The 24,112-nt window shown below is 40.8% G+C and overlaps 1 protein-coding gene across 1 annotated transcript in view; it reads left to right on the plus strand.

Moving 5' to 3' along the window:
- Window positions 1-24,112, plus strand: part of LOC139612663 (clathrin coat assembly protein AP180) — a 42,895-nt gene that overhangs the window by 14,581 nt on the left and 4,202 nt on the right. The window contains exons 2-8 of the mRNA XM_071468462.1: window positions 16,510-16,652; window positions 20,063-20,138; window positions 21,049-21,151; window positions 21,749-21,842; window positions 22,346-22,457; window positions 23,778-23,884; window positions 23,979-24,020. Coding sequence (XP_071324563.1) covers window positions 16,510-16,652; window positions 20,063-20,138; window positions 21,049-21,151; window positions 21,749-21,842; window positions 22,346-22,457; window positions 23,778-23,884; window positions 23,979-24,020 — 677 coding nt within the window. The remainder of the gene's footprint in view (window positions 1-16,509; window positions 16,653-20,062; window positions 20,139-21,048; window positions 21,152-21,748; window positions 21,843-22,345; window positions 22,458-23,777; window positions 23,885-23,978; window positions 24,021-24,112) is intronic.

A 24,112-nucleotide genomic window follows, 5' to 3' on the forward strand; every position in this document is an offset into this window, starting at 1 on the left:
TGGTCCATTCATGTGTAGCTCAACAAGGCTTCACTCATGCAGCATGGCTTGTATCACACTCTGTGCTCTTACATAGATGGTGTGCTCACTGAATACAGCCGTCCTCATGTTTAGTCACCCAGTCAACAATATGGATCTATATACATCAAATGTGATAGAAGATTCTACTACAGAGTATAACATAAATGTTGAAGTGTTGAGGTTATGTGAAGGGTTTTTTAAAAGTATTTTCTAATGGTTACATTTTTCAGCAGTGTTAAGCCTGGTATGACTCACATACATCTGGCGAGATGACCCCTATCAGTCTGCTGCTGTGGGAGTTTGCACCTGTGAGGATGATTTCAAAGGAATTTTACTGAATCCTCGACGCCACTGCAAATATGAGAGTCTGTTGCCAAGGAAACCACCTTGGCATGTCCCCAGTGGTGCTTATTGGTACTTTTGTCCATCTATGAAAAATATGAGGTGGATGTTGTGTGTGTGTTGTGCGGGATTGTGTATGCTTCAGCGTGTCCTGTGGTGCGTGCATGCTTGGCAGTTTGCTGTCAGTTGTACTCACACACAGGGGCTTTGATATCAGTTACGTTTATTGATGTGGCAAAGGGTCGTATTTGAAATTGGAGTCCTGGAGGCTATGTATTGGGTTTGGCAGGTGCTGCAGGGCATCCTGATACGGTATTCAGTGACCGTCATCTGACACTGTGTTGGTCAAGAGAGAACACACAAATCTGAAGTGTGAGAGTAAAAGATCTTGATCAATACAAGGCTTCTGCATCGCCTGCTAAAAGAACAGGTTAAGTCTATTTTCTTATTGTCTTCTAGTCCCATAAAAAGACCAATATCAACAATGTGTTTCTGCCTTCTCTACCCTGTCTGAGACACTCAGATCCAAGTCTATTTCTTTCTACGGAGTTACACATGTTTTCTTTTTAAAGGCAGTGTAAATAATTTCCCATAACGACTTAGCACCATTGTTTTTAGCAGATATCAAATAGGATTCAATGGTGCATTTATTGTGGACTTAAAGTAAGCAACAGTGCGCACATTCATAGACGTAACAAGGGTCCCGTGTGGTGTGGCTTACTTACACTAACTTAGCACTTTATTAGGAACACCTGTAGACCTGCTTATGCAATTATCCAATCAGCCAATCATGTAGAGCAACGCAGATACAAGTCAGGAGCTTCAGTTAATTGTCACATCAAATGTAAGTTTAAAATATGATCTCAGTGACTTTAACTTTGGTTTAAGTGGTTCTGAAACGGCAGATCTCCATGGGTGTTCATGCACAATAGTCTCAAGAGTTTTTTTGTCTTTGTTCATGAGAGAGGTCAGAGGAGAATAGCCAGACAGACTACAGTAACTCAGATAACCACTCTTTACAACTGTGGTGAGCAGAAAAGCATCTGCAAATACAAAAACACATCCAAACTTGAGGTGGCTGGGCTACAACAGCAGAGGACCAGGTCGAGTGCCACTCCTGTCAGCCAAGAACAGAAATCTGAGGCTGCAGTTTACATCTTCTAATGGCTACTTCAGACATGATAGAGGCATGATAATGCACTGTGTCACAAAACAGAACTCATCTCAGTCTGGTTTCATTAACATGACTCTGAGATCAGTGAACTATAGTGGCCTCCCCAGTCACCAGATCTGAATCCAACACAACACCTTTGGGATGTGGTAGAACAGGAGATTGTCAGCTTGAATGTGCAGCTGACAAATCTGCAGAAATGATGTGATGTCATGTCATGCTGACATGGAGATTTCCAACATCTGCCCAGTGTTAGTGTGGTGTTCCTAATAACGTGCTCAGTCGTGGTATGTGTATGGTATGTGTTTTTAGCCATGCTAGTGGTGTGGCCAAAAGGATGGATTGTCATTATTTGTACAAACATCCATGTCCCCCACAGGATGAAATGTCAACTGAAGTGACAGCTTTCAAGCTTCTACTTCGGTTTATGACCAAATATCTGAAACACTAAAGACATTCTCAGCTGCAGTTTGCTTTTAGTGCTTGATAGCAAATGTTAGCATGCTAAAACAGCTAACTACAATGGTGAACATGCTAAACAAGCCTGTTAAACATCTGCATTCTAGCATTGCCATTGTGAGTGTGGTAACATGCTCAGGTTAGCATTTAGAGTTAGCATTTAGAGCAAAACACAGCTGTGTGTAATACAGAGATGCTCTCAGAACTGGCTGTCTTAGTGGTGTTATAAGTTTTTGGGACAACAATGGAAATCTGGCACACAGAGGAATAAATTAGATTGGATTAGAAAGTATTTATTGTCCCAGCAGAGCAATTTGGTTTGCAACGGGAGTCAACGCAACCAATGCACATCATAAAATGAAATACAAAAAACAGAGACATAAACCCATTTGACATACAGTAGATTTCATAATAAGTTGCAGTACAATGTGACGCAGTAAGAGTTCATCAGTATTTGTTAATTGCAATAGGCAACAACTTGTTTACAAACAGGTGATGGAGTATGCTCCATCAGGCTTTGGCTACATGGAGGATGCAGTTTTTCATGTTGATGCACCGATATCCAACAACAAACCATCATATAGATACTAGTTTCTCCACACCAGCCTCAGTGGGCTATAAGGACCACTAACCTCACAGAGATAAACAATGTTCACTATCTGTTTGGTTAGCTAACTATAGTTTATTTACACACATTAGGTAGTTAAGAGAAGGTCTGCAGGCTCTTTAGGGAATCTTACAAGCTCTCAGTCAACCTTTTATCTTTTTGTTATTAACAGCGAATTCTATGAAAAGACAAGGATGTATTTATCTCACAAGTACTGTCTGTAGCTGCAGTCTGATGTGAGTCATTCTGCACCTCTGCACCATAGACCATAAAAACACATACAAGAGCCATACCTTGCTATTCCATCATGACATGTTTTCATTACAGTAAACATTACCATTGTATTTTATCCCTTGCAGCTCATCAACAAGAGAAACAACAGGACAGGACAGGAGCCACATCCCAGAGCATGCTCAGTGACATCTGCCGACACAGCGCTGCTCCCCAGAGACAGAAATGCAGTCACATTTAGTTATTGCAGAGTAAACAGCCATATTTATTTCAGTGAATGAATCTGACAGCCTAATGCACCTCTTATGTGATTTTAATAGTTTACAGGCTGCAGCAGTGTTGGGGAATAATAATAACGTATAAATACAATTATGACGGCCTTATACTTTATATGTTGGAAATATATTGTCACAATAGTTAGAAAGAATGCTAGAAGCTTGCCACGGTTCAGTGATAAATTGAACTAGATGATGACTTCTGTTAAAAATATCACGCCTGTGGAAATGCTGCAGTACCTTCGAGGACACAACAGCACTGAGACCAGCCGTGTGTCCTGATGAATTTTAACTACCAGACGTAACACGGTGACGGAACCTTAATTTCACTCTTCCAATCCAAACGTGCACGATATTGTCTGTCTCAGCGTGGCTTTAAAGAGACAGTGTCATGTGTGACAGACGCGTCTGCGCACTGTGGCCTACATAAATCTGTCTTTTGATGTTTTCCCTACAAAATGCTGATTCATATTTGGTTACACACACTGTCGAGGAAGTGAACATGTTTCACCGCTGGTTCTCCTTTGTTTCGCTCGCTACGCTGCACAATGGCGGCTCAGGTGCTGTGGCTGTAAAATAGAGCAGGCGAGGGTGTGTGTGTGTGTGTTTGTGTGTACGTGTGTGCTGTTGCTAAAGTGTGTGTATGTGTATAACATACTAGAATAGTTCAGGGGCTATGTAATCCTCACGCCATTAATAACCTTGTGTGACATCTGAACAACTCCCGAGGCTGTAAATGAAGGACGTGTTGTGTATGCTGTCACTGGGGAGCAGAAATGTTATACTGGGACCACAGAACAAGGGACTGTGAACTCATGTTTGGCTGTTACAACATTGTTGGAACCAGAATAGATTTTGTAATATTACATCCTGTAAACAATGCCACATGGACCACTAAACATCTACACGTCACTTTAAACATCTACATAGCACTGTAAGTTTAATTACCAGGTTATAATTACAGCAATTAAGACCATGCACACTTTGCAGCTGTGCAACTGCTCAACACAAAGACTACAATTCCCAGATGCCCTGTTTCTTTTCACACGAGAAACTGTCAGACCCAAGATCTATTCCCGTCAGCCTTACACTCCAGTGATGTTACACTTAACTATTCATAGACACCACTGATCAGCCTGTGGAATCAGAGGTATCATATCTTCTGTGGCTCTGGAGGAACTTATTAGAAGTAGTAGAAAAAATATTCCTGATATTAGATATTAGATTGTCCTGATGTTATGCCTCAGAGATGACACATATTTTAACAGAGACCCTTCGTTACATCCTGGGGCATGTAGTTATAAAGATGTGGGCATTTGCCACACAGGGTGGGTTTTAGCAGAGACATTTTAAGAGAGAGAGAAACCACTTAAAGCCTATGAAAGCCTGTAACGTCAAAGATGGTGGCTGTATGACAAGTCCTGCCCCTACCCCCAATAAGCCGTCATGAAACAAGTGAAACCTTTCGCATGCATAGTAGAAGTATGACCTGTAAAAAAAAAAAGGTGTTTTAACTTCATTTTGAGGTAAAGTCACTACTCTTTAAATGTTTTTTTTTTCTTTTTCTTTTTTTCTCAGGTTTGACAGGTGATTCTATAAAAGCAGTTTTTATTTTTCCTGGTGACCATTGACAGTGAAGTTATGGCTCTCTCCTCATTCATTTAGATAGTTAGCCTATCTAACTATTGGGGCGTTGCCAAGATGGCTACCGAGCTGTCTGTTAGGCTGCTGAGCTGCATTATGGGAATCATAGGAGTCAGTGTTTTCTGGCTTATCTCATACCGGGATCTAAAAGTCAGGATACCTCGGCCTCTGCGACAATACATTTTCCAAAAATGAGTCTCTCACGAAGTACTACATTTTTAAATTACAGATTGACACTGTTATTAATTTGGTACCTTGCTTTCTACTCTTAGATGCTTACTTTGCAGTTTGCGTACATCACTGTGACAGGAAGTGGTATAGCACAAAAATATTTATGATCCAGTTTGCTGTGTGTTGCATTTCACAGTATATGGAATATGGATCCAAGCTTGCACTTCATTTGTTAATCAGTGTGACTCTGTGTGTGTTAGCACTTCTCATGGGCCACATATCGAGCTGTCTTACACTCTGTCTCACTGTCTCTCTCTCTCTCTCTCTCTCTTTCTTACTCACACTCACACATATGAATAATTGAGAAGGAAGGTGGGGGGGTGAGGGGGGTGAGTCAGGAGTTCCTGCTGAATTGTTGTTCAGCATCTCAATCAGACCTGAGACTCTCTGCCTTCTCTCTTTCTGTCTCTCTCTTTCTACAGGATTAAGATTCTGCTCTACTGCATGTAGGAAGACATTATCTAACACATTATCAAATAAACTAACGTCAGTTCACCTTTGGACACGTTAGCGATTCATTGAATCGTGGGTTTATGAAAGATTTTTATCAATAGGATATATAACACTCAGTGGTTGTTGAGTGGCTGTTTCCTGTTTCCTTTGAGAACTCCTCCAGTGTGCAGTGTTTCTCACAACCAGCAGTGGATGAAGAGACATCTTGGCATCAAACCACTGCAGGCTGAAGCAAAGACCACCTGGTAACAAATGACAGAAAAAATAAATAAAAGGAAAATAATAAAACTAAATTCTCTTCATTTCCAGCTAAAATATGTTGCATATTCATTTTCTTACTGTGCCCTTATTTACAGTAAATCTGAGGCAGCTACTCATGAAGATATTTGATGGTAGGGGCTGTACATTGTGTCTCACAGCATGCCTGCAGCACAGACCCTCACAGTGGGAAATACAGAGACAGACAGGCAGAGAGGGAGACACCCAGAGCGACAGACAGAGATGGAGAGATGAAAAGCGTAGGATGATGCAGGCTGCTGACTCATCAGCCCTGTAGGGATTATCCTTCACATTCTGTGTGTATGTATGTGTGTGTATTTGTGTGTGTGTATGTGTATGTCCACTGCCTTACTACAGAAGAGGAAATGCACAGCAATCATTACCGCATGATGAAACGCATGATAGAGGAAGCAAATGAGCCAGCAGACCAGTAGCATGACAATCAAAGCAAAGTGACCTTGAACGCATTTTTGCATCATTATTCATCCATTTGCGTTTCTTCCCACTCTTGCTATGGGGCATTTGACTTTAATAATTGAAACAGAAATGTGCATTTTAAACTTCAAAAATAATTTCTCATACATACCCACAGACAATGGCACAAGAAACTCTTACATATAAATTTGCAATGAATGAGTGCTGCAGCCAAGGGAGGGAAGTCAGTTTTTGGTTTTGGTCTTTCCACAGCATTTGCTGACGATAAGAAAAACATAGAATAACACCAGCCTCATCCTTCAAAACCTGAACTGAAGCACCTGATCACAATTACAAACAGCACAACAACAACATGAAGCATGTAACAAAGTGCCAGAGACACCGGATGATCTGCTCTCAACTTGCAAATGTATTGGTCAGAAAACTGCAGCAGGACACAGAGAATAATAATTCAACAGGTAACATATGCCAAAGATAAACATGTTGTAAAGGCAAACAGCATGTGGGGTTGACTGATTGGTATAAAAGTCATAGTTAGCCATATTTGTAGGAGACATTTAATTTCATTTAGACAATGATCACCTGACTTCAGTAACATTTTGAATGTGTTGGAGAGTTATTATTATTATAATAATTATTTAGCCTAACCCCTGTAAATCTTGGATTCCTTGATGTTTAACTTAGTCTGTGAAGATTCTTTGGCTCTAATGATGATCTCTTTGAGCACCCTTCACACAAAACGTTTTAGTTTTTAGTTAAGTCAAATTAAATGTTGACTTTCAAGCAATGATTTTTATTCCAAATGGCTATGGTTTGAAACAACCCTATTCAATCTCTGTGTAATTTAAGAGTTGATTGCAATTACACAGTGTATTTTCTTTTGGACAATGAGCTTTAAAAACAGCTCACAAGGAGGACTTATGAGGCTTGTGAGCATGTACTGTAGCTTACATGTCCAGAATCAAAAGTCTGTGGGTATCTGACCCCTGTGCTTGTTGCCTCCAAGTGACAACTATTTACAAGTGAGTCACGGGTAAGAAATATTGTGGTCTGACACAAACAGTATAATGAAAGTGAAAATTGGTGTTTTTTCACTTCAGTTTTTGTATAGATTGAACTAATGAGCTATGATGTAATTTAGGGAGCTTTTACATATTTTGTATCCTTCAAAAAAATCAATCTATAAACACTTGAAAATGTAGTCAAGTTGTCAGAAACACTCACTTTGTTAGACATTATAACAAGCTCGTTATAACAAGCTAATGTGTGAGGTGTACGATGTGTGAGGTGCACTGGCATTTTATCTATATTGAGACATGAAGGAAAATTCGATAGACACCTCTCAGCTGCCTCCCTGTCTGCTGGCAGTAAATGTGCAGGCATTGATATGACACTATTAATGAATCACAGGACTGAATGGTAGTTGCTCTGCATCCACCCTGCTCTGCTGAATCAAGCCTTTTAAAATGACGCCGGTCAGGTTTTCTCTACTTCTCTGCCCATCACTCTGCGTACACGCCTACTTGTCTCAATCCTCACACAAGACATGCCCTGAAGTTTGCCTGGAGGACAGCTCTGCTATCTGCCAGTGAATAGATATTCACTGTAACCAGACCAGGAGACGCTGATTAACAGGAGGAAGGAAACACAATGCTCCCATAATGGTCACTGGTCACATAAATATGAACAGGAAAGAAACATTCATACAGGATACATTAATACACATGCTGGCAATTGAATTCAAAACATTCTGACTATTTGCAAAAGAGGCTTAAATGTATTGATTTATTTTGAAGACAATTCAGTGAAATAGCCTGTAGTTTTTAGTTTCCTATTCCCCTAGATTTAAAATCAATAAGAAAACAAAGGAGCTGCTTATCTGCAACAAAGTCCGTCTCAGCCTCATGTTTTAACCTCCTTCCACTCAGCTGCTACAAGTACATCAACTTCAAGTTCATTTGCCTTTTTCTCAAGAATGTACGACTGTAACTCCCTCCTCTATGGCATAAACAATAAGTCACTTTCCCACTCACCTCCAACTAGTTCAAAATGCATCCACCAGCTTTGTTAGGCCCGGACATCTGGGGCTTCAGCCCTACTGTTTTGCGTATAGCCCCAGATCTTTTGGATTTATTTTTATTTTTTTTTAATTTTTTTGCCACACTTGCAATTTGTGAGTTGTGCCTGTTCTTGGCGGCTGGTGGAAGCTAACAAGCTAAGGCTGTGGATATGAGAAGATTTTTCTAAAACAAAAAGGATGAAAGAGGCAACAAGGGACAAGTGAGACTGGAGGAGGTGGAGGAGGAGTCGCCTGTTGTTGTAGCGGCGGGGGGTTCAGGAAGTCAGAGTGACACTGACTCACCTGCAACTTCAGGTTGGTGAAGAAGAGGGCTCTCAAATGTTCTGTCTTCCATGTTATTATGCGATGGCACAGTTTGAGAACCGCTGGTCCAGCTAGTCTGCACTCACTGTGATATGAAGGTGGGACATGATCTCAGGATAGACAGACAATAGGATAGTAATAATATAGATATAATAGATAATAATATAGAACAATATTATGACAGTGTTATTTTGTAAATTACTCAGAAACTCAATGAAAGCCAGGTTCTTATTTTCAAAGGCATTTCTGCTGTTTGGATCTGCAAAGATGAAGTTGATCTAATGGAACTTTAACTCATGTTCATCTAGTAACTATCATCCATGTCCTAAAAAATACTGGAGTTCAACCTTAAATTTGACTGTTTGTCAAAAATATTGGTAAAGAAAAAGTTGTACGTAATGGCTTCATTATGGTTAATAAATTATTTACCAATGCTTTATAGATCAGATAAGAAGAACACCTCTGAGGTTACCACATTGTGAAAATCTCTCTCTCTGGTCTTTATCTTCTGCCTTCAAAATAAAGCATCAGATCATCTGGCTTCTGGAGATGGGCTGCAGAGATTCTGGACCAAAGTCTCTTTAGTAATTATGTTTGCAACAGCAGACGATCGTGTGATCGTCTTCAATAAAGCAGTCAAAATACACTGAACAACTACACCTGGGTAACTAGGCAATGGCCAAGGTGAAACATTACTGTTACTAGACTGTTTGCTCAAGATAGTCTTCACTGAGGTCTTATAATTTTTTTTCTTCATAATTTCAGTGCTGATGCAAATGATTTTCTTTAATAAAGATGTTTTTTGGGATTGTTGTGCCCTTATTTGATAAGACAGTAGAGAGAAACAGGAAAGTTGAATATGTATTTTTTGTAATTTTATTAAGTATTTATTTTTGATTGAGGGAAGGGGATGATTTAGAAAGGTTTTGAAGAAAGTGGGAAGAACCCGGAGCACCCGGAGGAAACCCACAGAGGGAAAGGAGGAAAGGGGGAAAGGAGAAAAGAAGGTGGTGGGGTATAGACTGACCAAGTCCTGCCTGACAGCCAGGGGGGGTAACCTAGATGTCAGGCAGGACTTGGTCAATCTATACAGAAAGGAGATAGGAGACAGGAGCTATTCACAATATTCATCTTGAAGGAAAAAAGAGAAGATAAAGAGGAGAAATCAAAGACAATTTTTTTCCTTTAAGATGAATATTACATGTCATCTAGACGACACCAGCCCTGTTTCTGCATCTGAAGATGTTGGAGATGCCTTTTCTCATAGAAGAGAAGAATCTGGAGATGGCATTGCGCTGTTTTGGAGCTGTCAGGTGTCTTTTGAAAGACGAAGCAATGCATGTTTCAAGTTCTGGTTCCTGTAACCTCATGGAAATCAGAACCATCTCTGCATTGCTCCATCGCTTACACAGGTCTTTGAAAACAGTCTTGTCGAGTTGTTGCACAGTTTCTGGGGTAAGGTGAAAATTGGTGCCTTCGACTTCGGCCCACGTTGTCTCAAACAGATGCTGAACGATGGCCTCCGAGTCTTCAGTCACGATCACTTTTGCCTTGTTGAACGTGCGTGTGACGAGTTTCTCCAGGAGAACCCTGACAGACATCTTGTTTTTTTCTGCCTGTGCTCGTGCATCCTGCACAGGTTCAGCGTGTGTCTCCTGACAAACTGAGCCAGACACTGCAGCAGTTGTCTCCTCTGGGAGCTGTGATGTTGCCAATGGCTCAACGTCCATTAAAGCAAGTGCCACCCTGCGACTGTGCCTGCCAGCCTGAGTGTTCAACCACCAGCTAATCAGAGCCAGGAAGCAAACCACTTTGCTCTGAATGTCAAGATACATGTTAGGATGCAGCTGAATAGGCTTTGGAATGATCTCTGGCATCCACCCGTCTGTCATGTGAGAGTAGAGCAAGTCACTGAGTTCCTTTGTGAATATCAGGACTGCATCAGGTGAAAGGTCTTTGAATCTCTGCAGGGCATTGACTCCATTTCCACCTGTTTGTTCTTCTCCATCTTCTGCCTGAAGCAGAGAGTCAACACTAGCCATGAGTGCCTGGATTGACTCTTTGCTCTCAACTTTGGAGTCCTGGTGGAATTTGGCCCTTACCTGTGCCACTATCCGATGAATGGCTACGTTGACAAACCTCTTTGCAAAAAAGTTCTTTACTTTCGTCTTCAGTCCTTTCAGAGACACTTTGGGCCTCTGTTGGGATCTGGGGCTCTGACCTGAGCATCTCGTTTCTGTCAAACTCTCAGTCTCTTCGGTTCTTGACTGAATAATGCTGTCTGCAAAATTTTTTACCTCCAGAGAAGTTTCAGACTGCAGCAGCTCAAAGTCAGAGCGTGGAACTTCAACCATAAGATGATCCGTGAATGCGCTCATCTCCTTGCTAATAATCGTGTGTATGGAGGCGGGCTGGCTTCCCGTACTTGGTGATGGTCTGCACATTTTCATTTTGGCCGCGAATGCCTGTAACATTTTGTAGGCATGAAGAACCATCTTGTTGAGTGTTCGAGGTGCAGTGACGTGTCTAAGTGAAGGCTCTGCAGAGGAACTGTAAGTGAAGAGCAGGGAAGCAGAGTTGACCCTTTTGGTAACCTCTTTCCCAATCAAAGCTGACAGTCGGTCAGAGCTCACACACTGGACTTGGTCTGTAACGTCCAGTAACTCGGCAAAACTTTGAGGGAGTGAATTGCTCAGACTGGACTGAACACACTCCTCAGACATGAATATGTTTTTCTTCATAAGGGCCGTCAACACAACTTTTGTAACGGCTGATGTTATGTCCAAAAGCAAGTCTGCTAAAATAACCTTGGTGGTAATATCAGGGGTACCTGATTGTAATAACGCCCACTGTTCTGCTGTCATCCTTTTAAGAAAGGATTCAATAAAAGGGCGAACAGTTTCACCTGTAATCTCCGGCAGCTCCACAGCCTGTCCTGGTTCTCTGCTATCCATGGCGACTGTTTGTGTTTTCAAAACTCCTCGGTGTAGTTTCCACGTACGGGTCTGTCAGTTGTACACGAGCAGAAATGAAGACTGAGGGTGTTGGAGGGGCTATTTACTAAATTTAACACGTCATCAATTACGTCATTCCAACATCAAAGGCATGCCATGTGACGCATCACAGTCATGACTCAGATCACAGTATTTGACTTTTCGTTAAGCCCCGCCCCTTTGCAGCGACCGTAACCCTAGCAACCGCTGCTAGGCACCTGCGGCACGCCGCTCCAATAAGGTTCCGCTGCGGCCTGCATGGGCGGCTGTGGCTGAGGAGATCCCCGGCTCCCCCGGTCCTCTGCGTGAATGTTTTACATTCATTAAAAAGCGATGCTGGAAATTAACTTTTTTTTTTTCTGCTATAACCTGGTACAATGCATCTCTGCTTGTTTATACAAGATTAATTGTGTACTGTCCCTGCCAAAAAATAAAAATAAATAAAAAAATAAAAATAAAAATAAAAATAATTAATCTGATATATCATAGTTATTGTTATATATAACTATATAGGACTAATAATATACTTATAGTACACCTTATTGTGTATGTGGACCATTAATAATTACTACCAAAACAAAATAAGAACAAAAAAATCACAAGAACTGATTAGTTTATTTTCAGCCTTAATTTATTTTGAATGTACACAGGAGGAAGAAGTTGGTGGGGATGTATCCATGCATCATACACACTCTGCCCTTTGCCGGGCACAGCTGAGAGTTTTAAACACACATGTACTTTACTGCCCTCTTGTGGCGGAAGCAGGCTATTATATATTATATATATTTTATATATATTTTCTTGGCCAAGACCGTGTCCTGTTGACAAAGGCTGGAGCTTGTCAAGTGGAGGGGATAACATATGGCATTGCAGCGTTCACTCACCTGTATTTGTAAATATTACGATATATTCCCCATATTCATGCCTTGAAGAGTCTTGTCTTACGATTTTAGACACAACTAAAGTGCTGTTCTGTTTTTAAACCGACGTTAGTTGAACTTGTCTGCCTGCCTCACTCCATCAGTCACATTCACATGGGATTAGAAATAGTCTTATCTTTTTTATTAATGTCCATTTTCTATTCTATTTTACTAGGTACTATTTAAAGGTTATAGTTACCAATGTAGTTTTAGAGATTGACTATTAATCCCACCCGTCATGAAGTGGCTTCACGTCATGGCAGTGCAGGACCAGGAGAGGGCTCCAGTGCTATTTGCATTGTATCTAAAACATACGTGAAATGAAAAGGCTAAACTTGACTGAAATACTTAAAATCGCCATGCATTTATATTTTAATTGCTCACTGCGGCTATTATCGGCTCATATTGACTAAAAGAGGTGCTGAGGTGAGGTGAGCGGGATGAGAACAGTCAACAAAAAGTCAGGCGCTTTCCTGGACACAAGGTCAGCGCTTTGAAAAAATGGATTATTCCAAAAGTAAATTATTGTGCCTTACATTGGTTCCTGATGGGTACACGATATGTGAAGTAAAAGCTAGCAGGCATTGCAAATGGAAGGAACAAGATGGTGGAGAGGACCACAGGGATGCGGGATACACCTGTGGATTATTTCATGTTTGGATTCCTGCGGGCTTTGGAAAACGTGAAGTGAGACATATTTGGGACATTGTGGAGGATGAGCTGTGACTTCTGGCTGGGGAATAAAATGTGTGGTTTGCAACAACATCAGGTGAATACTCGCAGACCCGGGTGTGAGGAGAGAAGCGGGGGCCACAGGTGTTCCCAGGTGCAGATGTGTCCAGCCGGACTCTCAGGATGACCTTTATTGAAGGCAGTGGTGGAGTTCACATCAAGCAGCTACTGTGCGTTTCTGAGACGTGTTGGAGGATAGTTTTCTGTGGACATGGCTGATGTCTTTAGGTGACCTTTGTGGGTCGCTAAATGCCTCGGAGACCGTGGGAGATGGAGACTGGTACCCTGCGGCTCTTCAGTCTCCATCTTTAGCTGTCTTTCACTCTCACCGCCACTATCCTCCACGTCTCTGTCTTTCACCGTCTGCCTTTCAGTCCCTGTCTCTCTCTCTTTATATCCAGTCTCTGTCTCTCTCTCTTTATATCCAGTCTCTGTCTCTCTCTCTTTATATCCAGTCTCTGTCTCTCTCTCTTTTTGTTGAAAATAAATGAATAAATTTCAGCCTTTTTGCAAATAGTTCAATGTTTTGAATTCGATTGCCAGCAATTTAACATATCACTGACAGATATTGCTGAATGTATGACACAAAACACTGCAGTAATAATCATGTGTAAACCTGCTGTGTATATAATTATGTGTGGGTAAATGTGGATGTGTCCTGTATGAATGTTCTGTGTTTATGTGACCTCTGTAGTTCATATAAATACAATTTATTTATGTTTTACTGAGGCAGAGTAGCTACTCATCAGGCCCTAAACACACACACACACACACACACACACATATGTGATGTGATGTGTGTAAAAGGTGTTGTCAGTAAAACCCAAGTTTTTAAAAATCAGGTGAGAGCAAATACTGTAGCCACCAAAGAAGCACGGACCAAGAGAGAGCATTGACAATATTTATCTCAGGAATTTAAAATCAAGCCTAGCTAAAACTAACTAAAATGCTACATGAGTAATAAAATCCTACATTACGGTCCCAAAAAAACAAGGTTAAAGGACGAGTAAAACAAGCTAAAAGTCCACAAAGCAGTCCCAAAAAGGCTTTTAGCTTAGATGTGGGGGAATTGAGATCAGGGACTGGTTGCTCCTGCAAGTTGCAGATGCAAGGGGGTTGGACCGGTCTCAAGAGGGGCAGGGGACTGTGAAAGGTGCTGTCAGTCCCCCTCTGGTCACTGTGACATGAAACACCAGCAGTACCTGAACTTACACCCTCACCCAGTATACCCAGTCATGCCCCAGAATATGATAGTTGGGGGGGTATGCTAGACCTTGGCCGCTGTCCGGGGATTCTGGGTCTCTCTCCAGTGGGATCATGCTAAATGCTCTGCTTACAAGCTAGTTGCTAATGTTGCCTGTCTACTGAGCAGGGAGCTGAGCTGAAAGACACTTAAACACTTCTTTTTAAGAGGTGAGGGGAACTGCAGAGTCGGGTGAATCTCTGTGGGGACAGAGTGGGGAGGGAGTGAGGGAGAGAGACAAAAAGCATGAGCTTGAACCTGTATTGATGGATGACATTACACATAGTCCATTTCATCTATTTGTAATTGAAACAAATATTGATTAGTGCAGCTTTGAATTAGATGTTGTGACTTCAGTGCTTATGCTCACACTGTTATTCTGCCACTGGCATGTTGGTATTTTCACTGTCTTGCTTACAGTTGGTCCAGAATGCAGCTGCAAGGTTGTTAACTGGTGCTAAAAAGCACAAGCACATCACCCCAGTCTTAGCCTCCCTTCACTGGCTTCCTGTTCACTTCAGAATTCAATTTAAGACCCTGCTGATTACCTTTAAGGCTCTTAATGGCCATGCCCCACCTAACATCACAGATCTCATCCACAGGCACTCAGCTCCTAGACCTCTCAGATGTCCAAGCTCATCCCTCCTATGATCACATTTAAAACTAAAAGGTGACAGAGCCTTTGCAGTTGCTGCTCCAAAACTACAGAACCGGATGTGCTCCCTCTATCTCATCATTTTTATTCACTTGCTCGTTCACTAACCTTGTAGTCCTTTGTCATGTTCATATTTTGTATTTGTTCCTTGTTGTTTTCTCGCCTTGTTAGTGTGTTTATGTCTCTTTTACAGTATATCTCCCTGCTTTCCTTGCATTTATGTACTTGTTTTACTTGCTTTTATTTATTTCAGTTGTCCTTTGTACAGCACTCAGCTCAACACCTGTCCTTAACTGTACTCTAGAAATTATAGACTTGACTTGACTTGACAAGTTGTTTCCAAATGAATTATAACCTGAAAACCAGAGTGCTTAGGCAACCTTTCAAAAGATTATATAAAAATGCACTTATATTAAGACCACCTGGAATAGGTGCAGATTGCCATTATCATCGAATTAGAATATAGAGTAAAATAATCAACATAAATAAATAGTCAATCTACAGATGACAAATTAATTCTATAGGTACTACAAAATGTCTTACCACTGGACTAGTATGTTGACCAATCTGTCAAAACCTTCGTGGTGCACTGTATGGTTGGTCTGTGGGGCAGAAAGTGTGATTCTCATTGCAATCATGTCTGCTCTGTCTGTTTTTCTCTCTGCTGTGGAATATTCCACTCTCCCTCTGCTTGTGCTGGTATTAATGACCGGCTGCAGAGATATGAACAAAGCAGCAGCCAGTGTGACTCATACCAGGCATTGGTAACATGATGTGAAGTTCTCATCTAAAAACATTTCATTAAGATGCAACGTGGCAGCTTCAGGTGGTGATTCTGTTAATAAAAACTAGCTCCTCTTGCTTGCACAGATAAATTGTTAATGGAAATTACATTGACAAAATAAAAGTCAACACTTTGAGACAGACTTTGGACTCTGCAAAACAGTTTCAGTAGTCTAACATTGACACATCCTCAGCCCTGCTATTATGACTCAGATCATCTCTCAATAAAGTGGTATTCAATAATGATAATATGATTTGTTGCTAAGAGACATTGTTCACACGAGTGTCAATATCTTGAAATGAGACTGAGCACTTTTCTACTAAAGTACAAGTCTTAAAACAGGTTGATTAACGCTGAGCACAAGTAAAAATATGTCTTTCCATTTGCTTATTTGAGGAAATATTTTCACAAGTGAAAATTAGGATGCGAGAGTGTGGCTGTGAAATGCAGCAAAGCTCTAGCTCAGTATCACTGCAATGCATTTACTCTGTCACAATCCTGTTTGTCATTTATAACCCATCCATCTTCTTCTGCCATCCCTGCAGTTGCTGAATAAAGGGCTTTCTGCACAGTCTGTACCTGTGCTGAGTCTCTCGCCTGTTAATACCCATCATCTGACCTCCTGTTCCTTCTCTTCTCTGTGTGTGTCAGACCTGATCCAGGCCACCCAGGAGACCAATGTGAACGTCCCTCAGATGGCCGACACACTGATGGAGAGGGCTGGCAATGCCAGCTGGGTGGTGGTTTTCAAAGCCTTGATCACCACACACCACCTCATGGTGCATGGCAACGAGGTGAGATTATAACACACACATATTGCATACAAGCCAAGTGCATATGATCTTCCCCTGAGCTCAGCACTGACCGCACCGCTCCACTTACCACACTGTGCCATTGCAGCCCTCAGTGGAGACAGCAGGAGACTGTTTGTAGTGGGAATCTGTCAGATATAAAGTAGGGCAGTGCTGGACAAGGGCATGTGTGCTCGACTTTCCACATGAGGTAGACACACAAATACCTGCTCAAAAACACACTGCAGCAGAAGCACAGATTACCTTTCATGCATGTAAGTACAAGCTGCAGTTTTGATCTCTGTTCATTTGGCCATGTTGTCAGTCTAAAAGGGCAGAAATAACTTCTCAGTGTACTAATACCACAGTTAAAGTATGCAACACAAAATGAGTCCTGAAAACAATTTGAGTGTTAAGCTAAAATTGCTTTTATCTACCAGTTCATTTTTTAATTTCCTCCAACTAAGCAAGTTCTTGTTTTAACATTGTCAAACACTGTCTCTAAAGATACTATATATATATATATATATATATATATATATGAAAAAGACTGAATTTGGGGTAAATTTGAATAGAATAATGCCCAAGATGTCTAAAATATTTCCATTTGATGGGATGTTTGCAGCCCCAAAAATCAATAGCTTCCACAAAGAGCTGGAACAAGTTGACCCAGGATATCTGTGTGATGCTGTCAGGCAGTGTAGGGAACAGCTTTTCCAAGTGAGTGCATAGTCGATATTTTTGTGTGAACAATGGTTCAAATGAAAGTGTTGTTTATAATGACAAACCCACTGAAAAGTGTATCGGGGGATAAACCTACCATTTGTTAAAGCCTAGCAGCAAATGGCAGGCAGACAATGTTGGTGACTAGTTGTTGAAGATAGCACAGCACAGAGCCAGATATTTCCCTCTGGAGTTGGTGGAGACCAAAACAGTGCTAAAAGGAGACAGAATATTTGACCTAAATTCATGAGGAGGCCAGGAACAGGACTCCAGTTGAATGCTGTTGTTGTTCTGTGTCTGCTGAATATGTAAAAGGCAATTAATTGCTAACACATTTGCTACAAGAACAGTAGAAGTCATCAACTAATGCAGGTTTGAAACTACTTCCAGGGATATTAAAAGGGAAGAATAGATTTTAAGTTGTTGACACTTGTGGCAGCAGCTGTGTGCTGATAGTTAAGTGACAGGATTCTGTGGCTGATGATTGTCCATGTATATTTATAGTTACCCTTATGAGTAACTTAATTCACTCTAAGGTCCTCTCTGCTCTGTTGGCAGTGGATGTCAGGCACCAAAAAAATTTACCATTCAAGTTTCACTTTTGCTCCATAGTTTCTAAATGTGGCTCCACAGCCACCATGGATCGAGTAAAGGGACTGGCCTTCTGTTTTCTGGTCCTGACCTCCTGACCCAATTTATGTCCTGACAGCTGGTGAAAGGCAAAGTCTCCGAATGGGCATCAAGGGATAACTCACAGAGATAAACAGATGCTGTTTTACTGCCCATCAAATTGCCCAAGCTGCCACTGGATTGTAGATGACACAAAGGCAAGGGGGAGATATTGATACAGCAATGCAGACGAGAGGAGAAAATATTCCTACATATTTAGAGCAAGATATAATATACTATGACTGATGGAAAACAAAGAGAGATACTTTCCATACCTACTTCTCCTTATTCTTTATTCCCTCTGGGGGCTGGCCTTGGGCAGCCTACATAAAACAGAAAGCAGAAAAGAGGGCAGGCAGAGATGTAAGGATATGAAGATATAGCATTAACCTTTGTAGTCGTTATAGCAGGTGTCAAGGCGAAAGGGCAAGTGTACTTATCTTGCCTTGGGCCACAATGGAATACCCTGGCCCTTCACTCACTCACACACACACACACACGCACACACACACACACACACACACACACACACACACACACACACACACACACACACACACACATTTCACTCACTTTGTGTGTGAATAATGCGATAGAGTGATAGAGTCATTCTTATGTTCTTGCTAATAACTGTGAGATATGGAAACAAAGGCTCAAAGGGACAGTGTTGTAAATGTATGTGAAGCATGAAATTGTGTTTGAAAAGGCAATATTGTATGTATACACTATGTACCCTCTGTTCCCGGAGATCTGTTTGTCATAGCCAGGGTTATTGTAGTGTCCCTGGGCACTGACTTGAGTTGGAGAGAGTGTGAGAGAAATTGGAGGAGGGGAGGTAATGTGTAGCTCACTGGTTCTCAAGGGAGGTTTTTCATTCTTAACCTCCCCTCACTTTATTATACTCTGCTGTAAATGGAGCCACCAAATAGGCATCAGCAGTGTGTGTGTGTGTGTGTGTGTGTGTGTGTGTGTGTGTGTGTGTGTGAGAGACATGTTTTTATGTCCACGTGTGTGACTGTAGTAAGCTTTTTCTTGCAGGGCTACAGAGGGAGCCTATTCATCTATATTACGCTCTATTTCCTCTCTATGTGTCTAATTCATATTCACACCTCCCACTCATGAAGGCTGTAACATTGCTCCTTTAAAGCTGGATTTCTATCTAATCAATAAAGAAAAGGACTAGATGAGAATCACACCTCTTATATTAATTTCATTTTCTGCTAAAGGCAGTTTCACACCGAAAGTGCTGAAAAGCTCCTTTGGATGACTGTGAACATCAAACAAGCCTCTTTTTTATATTTCCCGTGCTGCCATCTCTTTGATAATTATCATGGAATATAATAAGCTATGACTACTGAGATATACTAAGTAATGTTTGAAGGTATGCTTTGACATTTTGTGAAACATTCATATTGGCTTTCTTGCTGAGAATTAGTCTAGTTTACCATGAAGACTGGAAACAGGGGGAGACAGTTAGCCTGGTTCTTTTCTAACATAACAAAATCCTTCTCCCATCCCTTCCAAAGCTCACTTGGAGCCAGGCTAATTGTCTCCCCCTGTTTCCAGTCTTTATTCTAAGCTAAGCTAACCGCCAATCAGCTCTTAGCTTCACCTTTACTACTATACAGATATGAGAATAGTATAAAGCTACTCGTTTAACTCTTGGCAAGACAGGGAAGTGTATTTCCTAAAATGTACAACTATTCATTTAATCAATAGTTTATTTTAACAATTAACAGCAACAAATAAATATTTGTTTTCCTTATTTCTGTGTATTATTATTGTAAGTCAATCTAAAGCCACTGAAGATGTTTCATAGTATTTTAGACATTATTGTGTATTAAATCCGAAACCATGCATTCATCCATTTACAGCTGCTTGCAAGTAAACAAGACATTTCACAGCCATAGCCAGAAGTTTTGATTAAGAATGCTAAGTTACTCAAGCTACTTTTACCTCAGCCACTTTTCTCTAAATGTCTGACAGAGAACTAAACCCTGTGTGTCTGGCCTCTCCCACAGAGATTCCTGCAGTTCTTGGCATCTAGAAACACCTTGTTCAACCTCAGCAACTTCCTGGACAAAACTGGCTCCCACGGTGCGTGATGTCTCTTTACTTCTCATTTATGACAAAACTAGCCCTCATTTAACATGTTTTTTTAAGCAGTTTAAACAACAGCAGAACAAGCTTGAATGTTTAAACCAACCAGACGACTCTTCCTTCCTCCCTGCACTTCAAGCTCTCCTAACCCCTGCTCCCCTCAATTAAACCCATCTCCATGGAAATTTATGCAGTTTCCCACAGTGATAAACACTGGGTTCAGTGTCTGCAGAATTTAGAAAGCCAAATTGCCCATTTTTTTTTTTTGAGAGTTTAGTTCAATATTAAATTAGAATCAGGATTACATAAAATATGTGTTCCCTGCATTCAGTCTTATCGTCTCCTGGTTCTAGCCTTGTATTTAGCATAGAGGTGAGAGAGTTAGATATAGACTGATTCCACTCGCTTGTCTGTCTGTTAAATATACAGCTACAGCCAGGTAAGCCACAGCTTCATATTTTTACACATTGTTTTTTTGTATGGCTTAAACAAACATTATTATAGCTAGGCGAGCTGTTTCCCCTTTGCTTCTAGTCTTTGCGCAAAGATAATTGTCTCCTGGCTTTGGCTTCATGCTCAGTGTACACTCAAGAGAGCGGTTTCAATCTTCTCATCTAACTACTGTCAGGAAGATAAATACACATATTTACCAAAAATGTTGAACTCTGCCTCATAAGACTGAGATTAATGCATGAATTGCATTTTATCACCCACATATTTGTCACGAATGCAAGGTGCAAAGACTCGTCACAGTTGTGTTTATGACATTTTTTTTTACAAAATTTGTAACATCTTGACTTTATGTTTGCTTTGTGTTTTTTTAACCTTTTTAAGAGCCCAGTAATACGCTGCACTGAATTTACATTGAAGCGTGTGTATGTGTTTACATGTGTTTGTTTGTCCTCAGGCTATGACATGTCCACATTTATCAGACGCTACAGCCGCTATCTCAACGAGAAGGCCTTCGCCTACAGACAGATGTCTTTCGACTTTGGCCGAGTCAAGAAAGGGTACTGGTTTTCATTCCTCACGACACTGCCCTGCTGCCTGATCTTTTCAGCATTATTATTGATTTTTTTTTTTTTGTCTATTAAAAAGCTTTGATAGTTGATCTGGGGCTAGAACCTGCCCGCTTCTTACTTGCCGTCCATATCCATCAGAATAGCACATACAGATTGTGTTTGTGAGTGGGATGAACTTGGTTACCTCAAGCGTGGCGTTTATCCAAGTGCATGGCTTTACTGGCATATGCCGAGTGCAGAGATGAATATAGACTGGGTTATTACTCATGCTAACAGGGTGGACAGCTCTGTTTAGCTGGCAGACACAAGGTCCCTCAAGGCACTGAAAAATACAAACGCAGACTACAGAATAGAGATCAGACATGTTTGTAGATATTATATGTGTGACTGGTGTAGACATAGGTATTCACGTGTGCTGACAGTAAAGTACAGACAATATTTGTCTCAGCACTGGATCTATTCCAGCGAATACCAGACCATGCAGACCAGCCTGGTCCCAATCATTATATTCTGATTCTTTGCAGGCCTTAAATGTTTCAGCTTAATTCATATATTCTTTCCTTCTCTATTTCCACTCTATCTCAGAGCTGATGGAGTGATGAGGACCATGACAGTAGAGAAGCTGCTGAAAGGAATGCCCACCCTGCAGAGCCAGATCGACGCACTGCTGGATTTTGATGTGAGTGACACTCGCTTATAGGGAGCAAAGTCACTTTGCAAGGTTACTGAATTTGCTGAGGGATAAACATAGTCATGGAAAAAGCTGCCAACCGGGTGTAACTGAGCTTAACGTTGTAGCAGAACGTATGATGACATGTATTCACAGCCCCTTTCACACATAGGCCCACTCTCAGAGGGTTGGTGTTAATAATGTGTGGTCGTTTATAAATGAAACCAAACATACTCACCGGTGGTGTAGATTTCCACTTCCTTATTCCTAAGTGTGCAACATAAAATTCTCTATTTGCTATGCCTCCAATAGCAGGGCTAGGCCAACAACCTACGGAGACTAACCTATTCTTTATATATTACATTAGCATTAACTTGTAATATTATCTGTCTTTAGTGAAACTTTATTGTCTAATACTGCTTGTAAATTTGTAATTTAAATGCTAGTTTCTGTTCCATCTATTTATCTTCAAAATACTAACTATATTGTGCCTCATGGCTTTTGTTTGTCAGGTGCATCCACAGGAACTGAACAATGGAGTGATAAATGCCTGCTTTCTCCTCCTCTTCAAAGATTTGATCAAGTTATATGCCTGCTACAATGACGGCATCATTAACCTGCTAGGTAAAGAGCCACGCTTTCCACCTTATCACGTGATTAATTGAATAATAAATGCAACAAAGTCAAGTACTCTGATGAGTCTGGGGTTATTATATATATATATATATATATATATATATAGTAGCAGAGGTGTAGTGCTTTTTGTTTAAGTTGTAGCTTTCGAGGGTTATGTAACCACTGTTCCTGCTGGAGAAAGTTTACATACATCAGTCAGCTATGATCACATGATCAAAAGTTAGAGTGTGTTTAGTTTCATCTTGTTGAGAACATGACGCAGCAGTCAGACAAACAACCAGCCCTGTAATATTTGACGATACCATGGATGTAGTAGATTGTAATCAGCGTAGCTTTAAGCAGCAGGTGAATGAACACAAGTAGTCTATGTTTTGATTGATTTCATTTACTTGTGTTGAGCATATGAAGCAACATTGGAAACATCCATTCAGAGGAAAAGTTGCAGTGCAGGCAGAGGTCAAGCTAAGCTAGGCTATGCTAACGCGAGGCAAGCTAGCTTTCGTTTCCAGCAGCTCTGTGGAAGGAGCACAAGGTGTCCAAGTTTACTTTGTGATGTCTGTGTGTAAATGCATGCTGAATGAAAGGACGTTTTCTGCCTCTTCATCTTTACTAATTAACCATTTCATTCACTGTGTAGCTCAAAGGCTACCAGCAGGTAATGGCAACTTTTAACGCCTTAAATGCCAACATGACAATTTTATTAGCTCTTCATGGCATTCGGTTTGATTCGAGCTCTTAAAAATGTAGATACATTTCAAGTGAATTATGCGAACTGCAGATATTTTATTTCAGCGCTTGGAGAAAAAATGTGTCACTCTGGCAGCACTACACCTTTGCACAGTGAACATTTATTTAATTTTTAACAAACATAATGACGAGACCAAAGTGTCAATACTTTCTGACTTCCTTACCCTGTCTGTAGCAGTCAGCATCAAGCCATTTGTTCCCAGAGTACTGACAAAAGAATCCAATATCGGTCACAAATTCATAAAAGCGTGAGCCTGAGCACTGCAGCTTTTAGCAAAAGTTACTCAAACAGAAGAAAATAGTGCATTTGTTTGGGACTACTTTCAGTTGTGGATATTTTGCACTTGTGAGTATTTACAGGAACAGGACAGTGTATGTGGCATCATCTCAAAATAAAGAGGTTCACTGTAATGAAGGAAAAAGGTCACCCAGTGCAATGGTTTGCCATAGTGATGTGTTTAGTTTTTGGACACAGTGGATGGTGGTGTCACAGATGAGTCTTTTTATCCAATTGAACTATATGAGGATGAAGAGTAACATTTTATGATCTCTTTTGTCAAGAAAAATTTTTCCAGATGAAGAGAAGCCAGTGTAAAGACGGGCTGGAGATCTACAAGAGATTCCTGACACGAATGACTCGGGTGTCTGAGTTCTTCAAAATAGCTGAGGTAGCCCACAGGGCACATTATATCACTGAATATCAGATAAATCCTGTACTGCTTATTAACTGTTGCATGAAAATGTTCCGCTTTTCTTCTACAGCAAGTGGGAATAGACAAAAATGACATACCTGAACTCACTCAGGTAAGACTTTGCCTTACCTCACCTATTATTATTACTAGATCTGTGAAGTTCTTTTTTTGACTACATACTAACTTAGCATGTCAGTAATGTGT

This window comes from Trachinotus anak, unplaced genomic scaffold (assembly GCF_046630095.1).
Source record: "Trachinotus anak isolate AG129_WGS33_773 ecotype Australia unplaced genomic scaffold, CSIRO_AGI_Tana_v1 ptg000032l, whole genome shotgun sequence".
Lineage (NCBI taxonomy): Eukaryota > Metazoa > Chordata > Actinopteri > Carangiformes > Carangidae > Trachinotus > Trachinotus anak.